Source organism: Hevea brasiliensis, chromosome 10 (genome assembly GCF_030052815.1).
Source record: "Hevea brasiliensis isolate MT/VB/25A 57/8 chromosome 10, ASM3005281v1, whole genome shotgun sequence".
In the NCBI taxonomy this organism is placed as follows: domain Eukaryota; kingdom Viridiplantae; phylum Streptophyta; class Magnoliopsida; order Malpighiales; family Euphorbiaceae; genus Hevea; species Hevea brasiliensis.
The window spans coordinates 6,515,397-6,532,433 of NC_079502.1; the positions used below are offsets into that span (position 1 = coordinate 6,515,397).

General features: G+C 32.8%; 2 protein-coding genes across 4 annotated transcripts; both read left to right on the forward strand.

Moving 5' to 3' along the window:
* The first annotated feature begins 3,906 nt into the window (after positions 1-3,906).
* Positions 3,907-7,800, forward strand: LOC110670344 (RPM1 interacting protein 13). Of its 2 annotated transcripts, XM_021832371.2 has the most exons (4): positions 3,907-4,767; positions 6,240-6,326; positions 6,435-7,417; positions 7,510-7,800. In XM_021832371.2, the coding sequence occupies exons 1-4, from the start codon at positions 4,441-4,443 to the stop codon at positions 7,529-7,531; spliced, it is 1,419 nt and encodes a 472-aa protein (XP_021688063.2). In that variant the 5' UTR covers positions 3,907-4,440; the 3' UTR covers positions 7,532-7,800. The 2 variants fall into 2 exon arrangements, with proteins under 2 accessions (XP_021688063.2, XP_021688062.2); XM_021832370.2 differs by having other exon boundaries at positions 3,908-4,767; positions 6,435-7,800.
* Positions 7,801-10,321: 2,521 nt separating this feature from the next.
* Positions 10,322-13,777, forward strand: LOC110670289 (uncharacterized). 2 transcript variants are annotated; one of them, XM_021832266.2, is made up of 8 exons: positions 10,322-10,484; positions 11,260-11,472; positions 11,569-11,760; positions 11,843-12,043; positions 12,165-12,245; positions 12,555-12,690; positions 13,106-13,198; positions 13,320-13,777. In XM_021832266.2, the coding sequence occupies exons 1-8, from the start codon at positions 10,380-10,382 to the stop codon at positions 13,391-13,393; spliced, it is 1,095 nt and encodes a 364-aa protein (XP_021687958.2). In that variant the 5' UTR covers positions 10,322-10,379; the 3' UTR covers positions 13,394-13,777. The 2 variants fall into 2 exon arrangements, with proteins under 2 accessions (XP_021687958.2, XP_021687959.2); XM_021832267.2 differs by having other exon boundaries at positions 10,323-10,484; positions 12,555-12,687.
* The last annotated feature ends 3,260 nt before the right edge of the window (positions 13,778-17,037 follow it).

Genomic DNA, 17,037 nt, shown 5'->3' on the forward strand with positions numbered 1-17,037 from the left:
TATACTATATATTCTTTACCCATAGTAGGTAAAGTCAGGACTGCAGCTTCAGTCAAATATCTCTTCAATTCATCAAAACTCTGCTGGCATTTGTCCGTCCACTGAAATTTTACATCTTTTCTAAGCAGCTTGGTCAATAGAGATGCTAACATGGAGAATCCCTTCACAAATCTACGGTAGTATCCAGCTAAACCCAGAAAACTACGAATTTCTGTGACATTTCTGGGTGGCCTCCAATTAAGGACAGCTTCAATCTTACTTGGATCTACTTTAATGCCCTCTTACGATACTACATGCCCCAAGAAAGATATTTCCTTTAGCCAAAATTCACACTTGACAATTTGGCATATATTGTTTCTCCCTCAAAGTCTGCGATTACAATCCATGAGATGTCTATCATTCTCTTCTGCATTCCTCGAATAGACCAATATATCATCTATGAATACCACAACAAAATGGTCGAGGTATGGTCTGAAGATAGTGTTCATTAGATCCATAAAAGCAGCCGGAGCATTAGTTAACCCGAATGGCATAACCAAAAACTCATAATGGCCATAACGGGTTCTGAAGGCAGTTTTAGCAATACTCTGCTCTTGTACTTTCAACTGATAATAACCTGATCTCAAGTCAATTTTGGAGAACACAGCTGCACCCCTCAACTGATCAAACAAGTCATCAAAGCGGGGCAATGGATATCTGTTCTTTATTGTCACCTTATTCAACTGCCGATAATCAATGCATAACCGGAGAGTGCCATCCTTCTTCTTTACAAACAATACTGGCGCTCCCCAAGGTGACACACTAGGGCGGATAAAGCCCTTATCAAGCAATTCTTGCAATTGTACTTTCAACTCTTTTAATTCTGCAGGTGCCATTCTATATGGCGTTATGGAGATTGGGTCCACACCAGGCATAATATCAATATCAAACTGCATCTCTTTTTCTGGAGGTAATCCTGGCAATTCATCAAGAAACACATCCGGAAAGTCACATACAATAGGGATGTCCTTCAATGCTGGACTACCCACTTGGGTGTCTATCACATGTGCCAAGTATGTCTCACACCCTTTCCTAATCATTTTTCTGGCCAGTGCAGCTGAAATGCTGTTTGATGGCAGTAAATGCCTCTCCCCATGTATTACCACATTACCGTACAAAGGGAGACCAAAAGTGACTGTCTTCAGTCTACAGTCAATCATGGAATGATGCCTGGCTAACCAATCCATGCCCAAGATGATATCATACTCTCTGAAGGGCATTTCAATCAAGTCGACGGAAAACATGTCCTTGGATCACCAAAGGGCAGTCTCTATAAATCTTGGACCGGACCTCTGTCCTAATGGACTAGTTACTAGCACTTCAAAACCCATTTGCACACATAGACGACAAGTGAATCACTATGCTAGCACTAACATATGAATGGGTTGAACCCGGATCAAACAACACAAATACATCTTGATCAGAGATAGAGAATGTACCGGCTACAACATCAGAAGTCTCAGCCTCTTCTCGCTGTCTCATTGAATAAACCCTGACCAAAGCACTCCCTTGTGCCGACTGACCAACTGTGCCCTGACTGCCTGAAGCATTACCTCTACATCTGCCTCTTCCTCTGCCAATAGATTGTGAGCCTCTGGGAGTAGGACTCTAAATAGATCCCTCGGCAGTAGTAGGAGCTGGACCAAATCTCGAAGACGGAGCACTAGTGCAGTCTCTTGCTAAATGACCCTTGCCTCCACAGTTAAAGCAAGCTCCAGTGGCCCAATAACACTCTCCCCCATGAATCTTGCCACAAGTCTCACAGGGGCGGGCAGAATGTGAACCCCTGCTCGACTGTTGACCACACCTAGGGGATCTTTGTCCGTAGAATCGGTTCCTACCAAATCTTCCACCTCGACCCCTGCTGGGTCCACTAAACTTCTTTCTCTTTTCAGAGGTAGCACCAGAACTCTGTTCAACTGATTTTTCCCCCTTGTCTTTTTCTGATTTCTCAGCTTTTTCGATTTTTCTTTCACTGGGTTGCTTCTAATTCAATTCTCTCGGTTCAAGTGCTTGAGACATAAGCTCGAGAAGTTCTTTGTGTCGAAATCCCACAACTTGCATCCTTATGCTAGGCTTCAAACCCGTCTAAAATCTTTGCATCTTGCCTTGCTGGTAGTAAGGAGACTCCCAGCATAATGACTTAAGCGGGAGAACTCCCTCTCATACTCTGCCACCGATCGGTTCCCTTGTTTCAAACTTAAAAATTCTTACAGTTTCTGATTAACATATGCATCTGGGATATATTTTTGTCTGAATTCTTTAATGAAGTCATCCTAGGTCAGCACTGGTGGTTCAGCCAAGCTGTGGGGGATGGTCTTCCACCAATCATACGCATCCCCTTGTAGTAACGACACAGAATACTCAAACTTCAGCTCATCTTGTGGTCTGACTTCTTAAATACTCTGTCTATTCTTTTAAGCCATTGCTCTGCCTCTAAAGGGTCCACTGTACCCTTAAATTCTGCAGCCCCATACTTCAGTAATTTATCATATTGTCTGGCTGGAGGCAGTGATTGTGCCACAGGTGTTTGGGGTGGAGCTTGAGCAGCATACTGACCATTTGTTGAAACATCGCGACCATCTGGCACGAATGTAGGAAAGCTGCGGCATTTGCGAGGTGGTGCTCTTGATCCATCGACATTCGGTAAAGTGGGCTTCCTCTTGTGCCTCGGCTTCAGCTGCTCAACCGAAGCGATCCTTCTTCCATTTAGTCTAAAGTTAGGGTATCTCTGAACAAGTAACACATGGAGATTTCCTCCGTTAGTTCATATTCATGATGTAATGCACTGTATGTAATAATTATGGACGTTGAGCAGTTGTACTTACCAAAGAAAAATACAAATTCACAAGTTAAAACATACTTCAAAAATTTGCTCTGATACCACTAAAACATGTCATACCTTATCCCTCTGTAAAGCATAACATGATCCCATAGAATGCCTAATGAACTACCGAACTTCACCTACCGATAACTCATTAAGTACCCTACAAGGGATTTTAAAACAATTTTCTTATTTTTGATAAGTGGTGAGCATTTCTAATAAGTATTTAAAACATGTAATTAAGTTGAAACTAGTTGAAAATTTTGGCCCATTTTATTTTTTTTCATAAATTTTATAAAAATTTTGACAGAATTCTGTCTGTATTTTGAGAAAACAGTTCTTCAATACATGTAAAAAGTACTTCTAAAAATTCTTCTCAACCACCACTTCAATTTCACAATCAAACTCAATCCATTTCAATAACTCCACAATCATTTCAATCAATTTCTCAAGTTTAAAATTCAATAATTCTCAAAATGCTAATAAAAATAATCATAAGAATACTAAAATAATAAAATAATTTTTTTTAAATTATTTTTTTAATAATATCTAAAATAATACTTTTATTCAAAAAAGTAATTTTAACTTTCAAAATTCAATGCCAAACAAATCATAAGCATTGTTGACGCAGTCTAAAATTCATATATTTTTTTTTTTAAAAAAGGCTAAACTAACTTGCCAACGAAGTTAACTGTAATGGTAACGGACGACTTTGAAACGTCCAGAGACGACAACCATTTCATTGAACAAAAAGATACACAATCTTTTTCAAATACACGGACGCCCCCCTTGGAGTTGAAGTTGAGAATTGAATTTTTTTTTTAAATAATATCTTTTTCTAATGTATTTAAAAATATATTGAAAATAAGAAATTTAAATTTATATAATTATTAAATTTAAAAATTATTTAATGAATACATGCATTTTTTATTATTTTATTTTACATAAAATTATTCTATATTTTATAATTTCACTGATTCCGACACAACCAGTACACCACGCGCCACGCGGACTGCAAAAGTGCAACCTTTACAACTTTCAACTCGCGCCCACCAAAGCGCCCATCACCCGTATATTTTCCAGTCTAATTCCCTCACAATTTCATTGTATTCCATACTACCCCTGCACAATCCCTACAATTTCATCCCTATCCCACCATACCGTTTTTATCTACCACGTCCTGCCTTATGACCTGTTTGCCTATACCCATACACTCGCTCCCCCACTCTCTCTCAAATTCACATTCTCACTCTGGTCTCCTTAATTTCTCACAATTAACCCTAATTTATTTTCCATTCAGAACCCTAATTTCCCCCTCTTGTATGATTACTTGACTAGCCTCCAAAATCTCCGTAAAGCCATAGTTTTTTTTTTTTGCCTTTGTAGAAAATTTTCCGACGAAAAGAATTCTTCAATTTCTGCTCAAGAATTGTCTATTCCCCTATTTGTGCTCCCTCATTTTGAACGAATTCAAACCCTAGGTAGATTTTCTTGGGGGAGTTTAGCAAATTCTGCGCAGGCTCAATAGAAACCCGCATGATAAAGCTCGGGTATCTGAGGCCGTTTCTGTATTTCTCATGGAGTCGAATCCCGTGATTTTCGATATCAGCTCTGATGAGGAGTCGGCCTTTAATGAGCCCAGAGGTGGGGATGATGACCATGAATGGTTGACTGAACTCCTCGAGACCGTCGATAAAGAAAACGCCGATTCTGATGAGGTTCTGGTAGTGGGCGAGTATAATCCTCCGAAACCCAAGTCAAAGTCTAAGTCATCGAAACCGGTGAAAGATGTTGACGATGATGATTGTGTGGTTTTGGACGGTGACCCAGATAAGCAAGTTGATGTCGTTGATGATGCAGCCAGCGATGGTGATGATGTGCTTGTTGTTGGACAAAAGGGACAGGTGTATATATGCACATTATTGTGAACTGGATTTTAAATTTTTACCACGTTCGGTGTTTGTGTTTTATGGTTATTTGGGTGGTGCGAATTTTCTTTTCTGATTGAATTTTGCAATCTTGGTTGCTTACAAAGTGAATTAATGGAAAATTGAACTTCTGGTCGAGCTCTTTGGTGTTGATTTTCATTCCTAGGATATATAATTGCAGAGTAGAAAGAAAGTTGATTTGTTATATTGAGTTATGAGAAACTTTTTAGTAGTTTACTGTAAGTCCATGTTTTAATAGATTGCTGATGAATTATAGGTCCCCTCCACCTTTTTGTTTCAAGTCACTTACACGAGACCATAAAGTTTGTTTGGCACGGGTTTTGCTATGTTTTGCTGAGATGTGTTTTAGAATTTTATTTATGGCATTTGTGTTCCTTTTTTTGTAATATGATATGTGCATATTAGTTGGTATGGCTAGTTTAGGAAATGTATGTTAGAGCACTTTATTTAGATTTTAAGCTTTCTTCTTGTTGATTTCTGTTTCTTGATGCTGTTCCATTCCATGATATTTAGTTATGTGATCAATTGAGTGTCCTGCTGGGAAGGTTTTTTACCATCTGAAGCACTGTTCCTATTCTTCTTCTTTTGAGTACCGCATTTTGTTTGCTTATTTTATGTAGGGAATCCAATTCAAGATTTTTTTTATTTGCCTTTTCATTTTTTTTTGAAATGCAACATTAATATGTGAGCTGTTACGTGGTGCATCCAGATATCAAGGATGATATTTGGCTAAACCTCCAACTTCCATTGTATGCTGGGAGTTTTATATGCAGCTTCTTTGCAAGGTGTTGGTATATGGCATGATTTGCGCTGTTCTATCCAATTATTTGTGAAGTGCTACTGTTATAGGTTTGTTGTTCTGTCAATTGGCTTGGATTTTCTGCAGTGAATAGGCAAACAAACCAGTTTAGTTAGAATTGGTAGCATTGTTCAGTTTGGATGACAAGTTGGAAGGACAAATCTTTGAGGATAAATTTTATGTTGGTCTGTCATGTTTTTTAAACAGTTCAAATCTGCCAATCTCAACTACTGTTCTATTGATGACCCACTTTTAAAACCTCAGAAAAAAGTGATCATGTGGCTGAAGCATAATCAGATATTCTTACCTTGATATTGTTCCAAATCTTTGATATTAGTAGTGCACGTGCGATTGATATTATACGCAAGATATGGAATGCTTAAGGATATTTGAGGAGTACTAGTTTATATGGTTTTGAATGCTTTGCTTTATAATAATCGATGCTAAACCTTTTCTTATATTCCACTTCAGACTGATAATCTTTTGGCCTCATATGACTCTTGAGCTCCTGTTCTTGTTTTCTTCTACCTTTCATGTTTCTCACTTCATCTCATCTGTTTGGGATTGAAAGATCTAGTACTTATGTCTCTGATGCTTTTTCTAATTTTATTTTTATTTTTTGTTGCAGATTGCATGTAGAGACTATCCTCATCCGCGGCATCTTTGTGCTAAATTTCCTTTTGGTTCAACCCCACATGAAAGACACTGTGATTTGGTAATTTCACTTGTTTAAACTTGGGTCCTTTAAAGATACAGCATTTGTTGTTTACCATCTAATGGTTAACATTGTCCTCCTCTGATTTCCTTCATTCCTGAATTGCAGTGCCACTGTTATGTCTGTGACTCAATTGCGCCATGTGCTCACTGGGGTACAGGTGTCTCCATTGTTGACCACTGTCATGCCACTGATAAACAGGAGATATGGAAAAGTCAGCGGCAAAGTTTCAGGCTAGGGAAAAATGCTTCAGTACTAGTTTCAAAATTTCCTGATGCTCGGCTTCCTGTGGCACCACCCCAATTTAACCAAGTTGCACCCCTTGATATTATACAATTGGCACCCAACTCAGTGACACAAAATCAGATCTCCAGGCCCACTGCAATTCGTGCTTGCTCCTCTGCCCGATTGAATGCTCCAAATTTTATAAGCCAGAGTAGAAACAGACGACCAGGATGTGCTCAGGGTAGAAATGGATTCCTGCCTCACTCAGTTTCACGGCAGCCAGTCGGTATACATAATACTGCCGTTGTACGAAATAGAGGCCAACAATCTGTCTCCTCTAATACAATGTTTAAAAGGCCAGGAATCATCAGGGGTGCTTCTGCAATGAACCAGTCTGTGTATGGTTCTGTAAACAAAATGAATTGTGCTCCAGCATCACATTATACTAGGAATAGTGTTTCAATGGCCAGAACAAATGCTAAAAATCCTTCTGGGTGGCAGGATGCTTTACCCAACATGGTTCCACATGCGTATGCTCATCCAAGCCCCTCCCAGCCCAACATGGGCAGTGCCACTTTAAACATGGTGCCTCCTCGACCTGAAGTGTATAGCCAGCCTTTTCCGCAGTCAAACCATGGCCAAAACATTTATCAGAATCAAAGTCAAAATGTCGTCAATTCGAGTTTTCCTGATTTTGACTATAGTTGGATTAGCAACTTGAGTGAAAGCAATGAGCAAGTTTCAGCTGAAAATATCCATCCACATGCCACAGGGTCCAACAAAGAGCCCACATCAGTCGAGCAGTTTAGTTCCTACTATGCTGAAAACACCGAACTACACCAGAAGGACCATGATTATGAGAGCTGGTTGTTCGGCCAATCTGATGCAGTAGTCTCTGAAGATTGTGTTCCTGCTGATCTGAATGTCTTTTCTTCTGAACCTTTTGCTTTTGATGCAGGTATGCTTTGTTTCGATTTTGAAACATATTGGAATGGTCTGGCAAATGTGTAGCCACAATTGCTAATTGTGCTTATTGAAAGTTGTTAAAGCTGGGCCTTTTGCGTTTTGACAACAAAATCACTGTTGGGTACTGAAAAAAAAAAGGAGCTTTTAAACTGTACAATCATTTTAGATTACAAGTGCACAAATTATCCATGAGACAAATGATTTTGTAGAGACTAGAGAGGATGACTGTTTTGTAGTCTTGTATTTTTATGGATACAGAAATCATGTGTTGGTCACTGCTCAATTCCCCTCCACCCCGGCGCCCCCCCCCCCCCCCCCCACTACACACACACATATATATATAATTCTGATAAATGAGGTTAAGCAAGTGTTAGAGAGACCTTTCCAGAATTCCAGTATTGTTTTGGAAGTAGATTGATCTTATGGTTTTACTCATCGCAATCAAGTATATTTCATTCTTTTCGCCCTTGAGTTGATTCAAAACTTGAAAGTTACAGAAGTCATCTAAAGCATAATTAATTTATTTGGCTTCTGATAGGACAATTCCTATCATTGGATTCCTTGATACTGGTGATCTTGTACAAAAATTGACCACCCGAACATTTGTCAAGCCATCTATAGTTGATGCTGATGGTAAATCAAAACTATCATCTCAAGTTGAAGAAGTTATAAACTAGCATACTACATATGTGGCCTAAAACCGCATTCTCATTCCTAATGCACTATTCCAATAGACAATTTCGTGACTCCTTCATTAGAAACTGTAGATGTTCCTATGACCAGATTTGTTATATGTGTTAATTAGAATTAGAATTTTGTTCATAGTTAGATGAATAGGTTCTGTGATTCCTTCATTATAACCTGTTGAGGTTGTCATGAGCAAATTTGTTATATCTGCTAAATTTTGTTCAGAATTAGACTCAGATGAGTAATTCGTCTCATCTTCTGTTAAATCAGGCATTTTGACTGAAATGGCCATCTCTTGAGGTGGAGGATTAGGAGACATGAATTTTTTGTTTTAAAAATAATTTTAATAAAAAGTTAAAATTTTTATAAAAATAATGACTGGTAAAATATAGAACCATGTATTTTTGCTTTTCTCTTGTTTCTGAAAAAAATGAATATAAAATTTTCCTTCATTTTAATTTTTCACACTTTATCACTATTGAGACATGTGGAGAGACTAGAGAGGGAGGGATAGGGTAGGATGGAGAGAAGAAAAGAAAAAAAATCAATTAATAAAATTTTGATATTTAAATTTTAAGGTCGCATATCTATCATTATGATTATATAAGTTGTTTTATATTTCAATTTTTTTAAAAGAAAAAAAATAAATAGAAGTTGTCATGCTTTAAACTTCGACTTCGGTACAATGACAATTAAATTAGATTCATTTATATGTAAAATAAAAAAAAAAATTAAATCTCCATTTGCATGTAACAGTATAGTAATTACACGACTAATTTTTATAATTCATCTCTAAATTTTATCTTATATTTTATTTTTATTTTTTAATTTCAATGTATTAATAAAAAATTTTTAAATTTTAATTTTATATATTAAAAAATTTTTCTTAACGTTATTTCTGTACTGATAAATTCTCTTCTTTTTAAAGAAATAGATCGTTGAGATGATATTTGTATTTTTTGAAATAAGTTTAAATAGTAATTAGAATAATCGTTTTTTTTAATGTAAGTAAAAAATAGATAAAAATATAATTTTATTATTTTTTTAAATTAAAAACTTACTATAGTAAATAATCACTATAGTGATTATTGTGAAATAAAATTAAAATTTATAATTTTTTAATAATAAATTAAAATTATAAGAAAAAAATAAAATATAGAGTAAAATTCAATGATAAACTATAAAAAAAATTAGCTGTATTTACAAACAACTAATTAAGAAGGGAAAATATATGCTCATAATACTAAAAGAATTTGTAAAATTTCTTTCACAAAATACTTAAATTCTTTATTTTTCCTTTTAAAAAATACTATAACTTATACATTTTTTAATAATCACAGTAATATACTGAATTAAGATTTTCTTCTATAATTACTTTATTACTTTATTTTTCTTTCTACAATATACGAATTGTTTTTATCATTTAAGGGCATTTATTTTTTATTTGATTTTAATAATGAAAATTTAAAATTTTAAGGTTTTAGAAATAGTTTTAGTATTATTAAATTAAAATTTAATAATATTTAAGTATAGTTATTGACAAAATAAGATATGCTTTCATTTTAACAAATTAAGCATAAAAATCTCTTGGGTTAATTATAAAAATACCTCTAAAGATTTGTTTTTAAAACACTTTGGACCTTATTATTTTAAAAATTAATACTTTTAATTCTTATATTTGAAAATTATAAGGTTTTGATAAATTAAAAGTATTATATTCATTTATTTTGCAAAAAATATTTTTTTTATATTTTTTACAGTTTTAAGACATTATCAAAATAAATTAGTGAAAAATATACTTTTCTTATTGGAGGAAAAACCAAATCATTTTTTTTTAAATAACTATTTCTTTCTAAAAGAAAAATCATTAATATATATATATTTAATATTATTTATTAAAAATATTTTTTATAAAAAATATTTTTTTATATAAATTATTTTTTTTGTTAAATAAAGAGCAATTATGATTAAATTTTAGATTAGTGATGAGTTTTGGGATTAAAAATATTAATTTTGATGTGGAATATGGTATATTTTAATATAAAATTTTTAGCAGGTAATTGGTTTTAATATAATATATTTATATTTTCTAAAAAAAAATTATATTTTCAGTGCAGAGCAGCCGCTCCGAGTTCGCGGTGTTGGCGGACAGCGAAAAAGAAGAGCAGAAGAGAAATGGCGCTGTGGCTGGAAACTGGGTCTGAACCCAAAACGGAAAGCGAGATTGCTGACCTTCAAGCTATCGCCGCCATTAAAGAGTCTGCTGCTCTTGAACTTAAGGTCATCTCTCTCTCTCTCCCTCTTCTCTCCCCATTGGCTATAGCTATATTCTCAATTCAAGCCTACCATTGTCCAGTACTATTTCTGGGTTTGAGTTTGTTTACGATGAAATTTTTATTATTCTTTTTCTCTATTCGAAGGAACACAGCAATTCATCATTATAGGTTAATAGATAGTCATGCTTAGAAGTTCAACATCCGGAGGATTAAAAAATTGGTCCTGTTGGTCTTTACTTTGCTTTATGTAATCAATTTGATCTGAAAGCTTCTTTTTTTTTTTCTGCTTTATCAAATTTTAAAGCAAAATTGCTCTAGGGCCAATGCTTGTACTGGTTGGACGTGTAGTAATAATTTGAGTGAGACAATGGCTAACTGCGACAAGTAGAATGCTTTTACATTCTTTGCACCGTTTATATTTTGGTATTTTGGGGGGTATACTGTTACACATCAGACCTGCACACCTTTGAAACTCAAGATAACCAGAGAAGAAATAGATTGGATGAGAAAAGAAATAGAACCAGCTAACATCTTTCAACTGCTCAACTATCACAGGCCACCCTGACTATTTTATTCCTTCCACATACAATTACAGCCCTCATTCTCCTTACTAGTATTCATTACATATCCTTAATGGGTAATCTGGAAATGTTTGTTATTTGGCTGAGAAATCACCTTGGATCATGTTTTGGAAGAATTGAAATTACCCATCATTTTTAATTTACTTGTTTTTTCTTCAAGTCATTGTGCCTTTCATGATTTTCCTGTCTATCTTACAGGAGCAAGGTAATAAGTATGTCAAGATGGGTAAAAAGCATTATTCTGATGCTATTGATTGTTACACAAGGGCAATAAATCAGAAAGTTTTAAGTGACTCTGAAAATTCGATTATTTATTCAAATAGAGCGCATGTGAATCTATTGCTAGGCAATTATAGACGTGCTCTTACAGATGCTGAGGAGGCAATTAAACTGTGTGCAACTAATATCAAGGTAGTTATTTCTTTCCTCATGTTCTTAGCCATGCTTAATTTTTAAATTAAAGTCTTATGATCTTTTGTTCTATTGTGTGTCTGTTGGTTCAAAAAGGCACTATATCGAGCTTCCAAAGCATCTTTGTCCTTGAATATGTTGGATGAGGCAAAATCGTATTGTGAAAATGGACTAAAGCAAGACCCAAATAATGAAGAACTTAAAAAACTTGCTAAGCAGATAAATTCATTGAAGATGGAACATGATAAGCATGAAGCTGAAGTTTCCAAGGCTGTATCAGATGCTAAGGTTTGATACTTGTAGTTTGGAAACAAATATCTATTTATATTGATGTAGAGATTCACATCTTTTGCTTTGTTGAAACTGTCAGGACCTTCTTTCTGCAATTGAAGCTAGAGGCTTGAAGATTGGGAAGGCTATGTTTCAAGAGCTTATTGGATTAAGGAAACCGGTAATCGATAAAAATAAAATTATTCACTGGCCAGTTCTTCTTCTATATGCAGAGGTTATGTCCAGTGACTTTATTGAAGACTTCTGTGAAACGGACATGTTTTCAACTCATCTTGACATGATATCCTTTTTTCCCCCCAATGTGATTATTTTAGATCTTAAATCCCGTTTGTTAATTAATTTGACATTTGATGTGCTGTGGCCATAATTCATTGCTTGTATGATGTCCTTAACTTTCTTACATGTTTTCAGAAGGCTGTCCACCATTACCGTGGGATACAGAAAACAATTATACTCGTGAAGCTGTTGAACTCTACTATGAGGTAAGCTTTGATATATTTTCCTTATTTGGTTGGCTTTTGTTTCTAAATATGTAATCTATAAAATTTAGAAAAGAGCACTCTGAACTCTGAAGGGTATATTGTGTCAACATTAATGCAAACAAGTTTCCTTGATTTCTCGGTAAGTTACCCAAAAGTGTAGTCAAGTTACCTAGAATATTGTTAATTTACCTTAATGTTTGGTAAGTTACTACAATACCTATTGTGTTGTCATTGCCAAGCAGCAGTTTGTACCATTATCTCTTTTATATTTCCTCTTCATTTCTAACTCCCTTGTTCTTGATTAATCAGGCTGGTACTACAATATGTCTATCCAAGTCGAAAATTCTTCATTGTTTACTAGAAGGGACTGCAGGTGCTAATGCAGCAAGTGTTGGAGAAGAGAAGGAAGCATTTGAGGATTCTACTGATGGCAACTCTACTGGTAGTATGTTTTCTAATATCCTCCATGTCAAGCAACTTTTATCACTTTTTTTTTTTAAATTTTAAATTATCTTTTTTATCACTTATACTCTGGCAATCCATGTTGGAGAGTGAAATGCATCTTGTTCTTTTCTTTTCTTTTCTTTTTTTTTTCCCCAAGTCATAGCCATTTATTTTGCTGCTGGCCTTGGCTTCTGAAGTTCTACTCTGCCTCTATACATAAGATTTGGGACAGCTGTTTATATTTTAATTCTCTCTCACTCTCTCCCTCTCTTTGTTATGATTATTATAGTTACTAATTAGTTTTGGTATGCTATGAGCTACTCACTTCTGGTAAGCAAAAAAATTGAGATCTTGGGCGTGCTAACAGAATGTATTACATGCTTATTAACCTGAACTTCCTGTATTTATATTCTTAGGCACAGGCTCTTCAAAATGGGTAAAAGTAAATGAAAAGAGAACACTTCATGAAGTTCTGAAGGAACGCGACTTTGTTATCCCAGGAATTCCAGGTCTGCATTCAGTTCCTTGGTAAAGTTTTTATGCAGGTGTAAAATTCTTTTATATGCCTTATTGGAAAATTCTTTTATGTCTTATTGGTTGTTTTTCTTTTACAAATTGGCACATATGCAGTTTTTTATGTTGTTTCTAAAACCTCCTACTTCTATAAAAAGTTCAAAGCTGGTAAATGGGCTCTTCCACCATGAGAAGGTTGTGTTCAATAGCGTAAGTAGTGCAGCTTGGTTCTCTTCCAGGCAAGCTTTCTTGACAGCACCTGAATGCATAGAAACCAAATGTTAAGTACCTGAAGCACCCGTGTGCATCTGTTGGGAAGGAAAAGCAAATTTATTAAAGGAACTTTTTTTCTTTTTAATTTTTTATTATGATCCACTGTTTTTGTGTTACAAAAAAAAGGAAAATTCTATATTTTTTGGGTTTATGTAGTTGATTCAGTTTCCTTCTCTATTGTTTATATGAAGAGAGTTTAAAGAGTAGTATTATCATATGTTAGCACTTTGTACCGTAAATTCAATGTTATATACTCAACTCAATTCAACTAAACTTTTACTCCAAAAATTTGGGGTCGGCTATATGTATTTTCTCTCTCCACTCTAAACGATTTTGAGTTAAATTCTTGGAAATGTGTAATGCTTATAGGTCATGTTGTACTACTCTCCTCCAAGTCAGTTTAGATCTACCCCTTCCTTTTTTTCTATCCTGTAACCTAATGTGCTCTACTTGTTTAACTGGAGCCTCCGTATGTCTGCGCTTCACATGACCAAACCACCTCAATCTCCTTTCTCTCAACTTATCCTCAATTGGCACCACTCCTACCTTTTCTCTAATACTCTCATTATGTACTTTATGTAGTTTAGTATGGCTACTCATCCACCTTAACATTCTCATCTCCGCAACTCTTATCTTGGACACATACGACTACTTCAGTGCCCAACACTCACTACCATGTAACATGGCCAGTCATATGGCTGTACGGTAAAATTTTCCTTTCAACTTATTGGGAATCTTGCGATCACATAAAACTCTTGTGGCACGTCTCTGCTTCAACCATCTGGCTTTAATCCTATGACTAACATCCTCCTTACATCCCCCATCTACTTGAAGGATTGAGTCGAGATATTTAAAGTGATTACTTTGGGACAATATTACTCCATCCAAACTAACTCTTTCCCTATCACTAGTTCGGCCTTCACTAAATTTGCAATGTATGTATTCTGTCTTCATTCTACTTAACTTAAGGACTCTAGAGTACTTCTCTAAAACTCTAGCTTTCTATTGACTATATCATCCGCAAACATCGTGCACCAAGGGATACTTTCTTATATTAAATTCAATGTTATATAATAAGTATAATAAATGAAATGATCGTGAATAATAAGTACATATTAAAATAACCTTCAATAAAGTACATAACAAAATAAAAATAAATGCTTGATAAAAAAACAAAATAAAAATAAATATTTTTTTTTTTAACAAAAGGTTAAAGTTAAAGGGGTGTATAGAAAGCTTAAACTCATATGAGGATGAGTTTATTCACTATTAGATTGATTTTTTACATATAGATTTGTGAATTCTCTCTCTCTCTCTATATATATATATATATATATATATATATATGTATATTTTAATTAATTTTGCACATATCTTGACACAAATATTCAATCTAATAATAATTAAACTCATTCTCACATGGTTTTGGACTTATATTAGATGTACCCAAGTTAAAAAAAATAAAAGAAAAAGACATCGTTTTTTATTGCATATTATTTATATACATACTCATAATTTATTTTTTTATATGTAATTTTTTATATATAACAATAACACAATATTATCATAATATTATTATAATATATTAATTTTAATAAATATTAATGTTTAATTTTCATTGTTATACTACTAAATTAGTTTCACTATTTTGTTTCTAATGAAAATTGATTTGTATTTTTTATTTTTTTATGTGCACGTTTAATTCATGTCCTAATTTTTATATATTTAGCTTGTTTCTCTAAAATAAAAAAAAAATAACAAGAGCAATTATTATTATTATTATCTTTGCACAATTTTTTGAAGAAAAAAATTTACCATAAATTAGTAGATGATGATTGCAATCTCTTATATATTATTTTAATTATAATAAAATTTTAACCATTTTATTTTTGCATTTTTTTAAGAAAAAAAATACTAACGTAATCATTAGATGATGAATGTCAATTAACTTTTAAATTTTCATGTTAATCTTTAAAATAAAATAAATAACTCAATTTTAGTTTGAAGGAAAATGCAGTCCTCCTCAATCAATTAGTTTAAGTTTTTTTTTTAATTTTTTAATTTTAATTTTTCTATTTTACTTAAAATATATTAATTTTCATTATCATAGTACTAAACAAGTCTGTATATAAAAATGATGTAATATATAAGAGTTATTAAAATTTATTATTACTAAAAAAAATAGATATTTTCTATTAGTTAAAAATTAATCATTTATTTTTTAAAATTCATAAAAAAAAGAGGTAGCTTTTTTTTTCTCTTTCCAATAAAATTATATTTATATAATCTTGATTTAACTAAAATTTTAATCTTAATATTACTCAATATTTGATTTTTTTCAAATTACTCAAAACTAAGTTAAAATCATAGAACAGATCATCTACTTTATTTATAAAGCTATTCATTTGAATTTGAATTTTATTTTTATTTTTATTATCTTTAAAATTTAAATTATAAAATATTTTAGAAAATTAAGAATATTATGTATTATTATTAATAGAATTACTTATACGTAAAATATGTATAAATTCCCTCCCATTCATACTTTATATATATTAATTATATATTACAGATACCAATTATAATATCATATTATAAATTAATTACAAAAATAATATGTTAATAGAAAAAATTAAATTATATATTATTTTATTTATTAATATATTCTCTTATTATTTATATTTTTCATATATTATACTAAAGAAATAAATTTTAATAATCAACCTTAGAATAAAAAAAGGTTATAAAAAACAAATTTAAATTTCAATAGAGTATTCATTTTTTTTTTGAAATATAAAAATTACCCAAAAAGGTAAAATTTTGGCTTTTTAGTTAATTTTTTAAATAAAAATCTATCAAATTAAAAAAAAAGTGCATTTCTCACTTTTTTGGCAATTTTTTTTTTAAAATCCACGTAAATTTATTTGAAAACATGAAAGCAAGGATTTCTTTTACAAAAAAGAGAATATCATTTTCTCATTTTAGTTTTTTTTTAACAAAATTTTATTTTGAATTGTAATAAAAAAAATTTTATGTTAAGTATAGGGAGAATTAAAAATTTCAAATTTATATAAATTTTAAAATTAATTTAAATAATAAAATTTTAAAATAAATTAATTCTTAATCAAAATACTTTAAGAAATCAAAGAGAAAGCAACTATGTAGAGTTTCAAACATAAATATGAAAACCGCGTCGTGGAAATCATGCTTTCCAATGAAAGCCTCTATGGCACCCTCCCATCTGAACTCTCTGCCCTCTCGCACCTCCAAATGCTCTATCTCCAGCAGAACCATCTTTCCAACTATGTAGCTTATTCTAACCCAAAGTATTTGATTTGATCGATTGTAGTGAGTTGGAATCCTCATCTTCTTCATAAAAGAATATGAACATACTAATTTTTCTTATTAAATTTTTGCTTAGGCCATATTCATCATAGATGAGATTTATGGTCCACTCATTTTGTGTATACAGTTCATTTGATAACGATATTATGTTGTATTTTATTAGTCAAACTTTGAATATTGGTTGCACCCTTTTTGTTTTTCTCTCTTTTTCAATTTG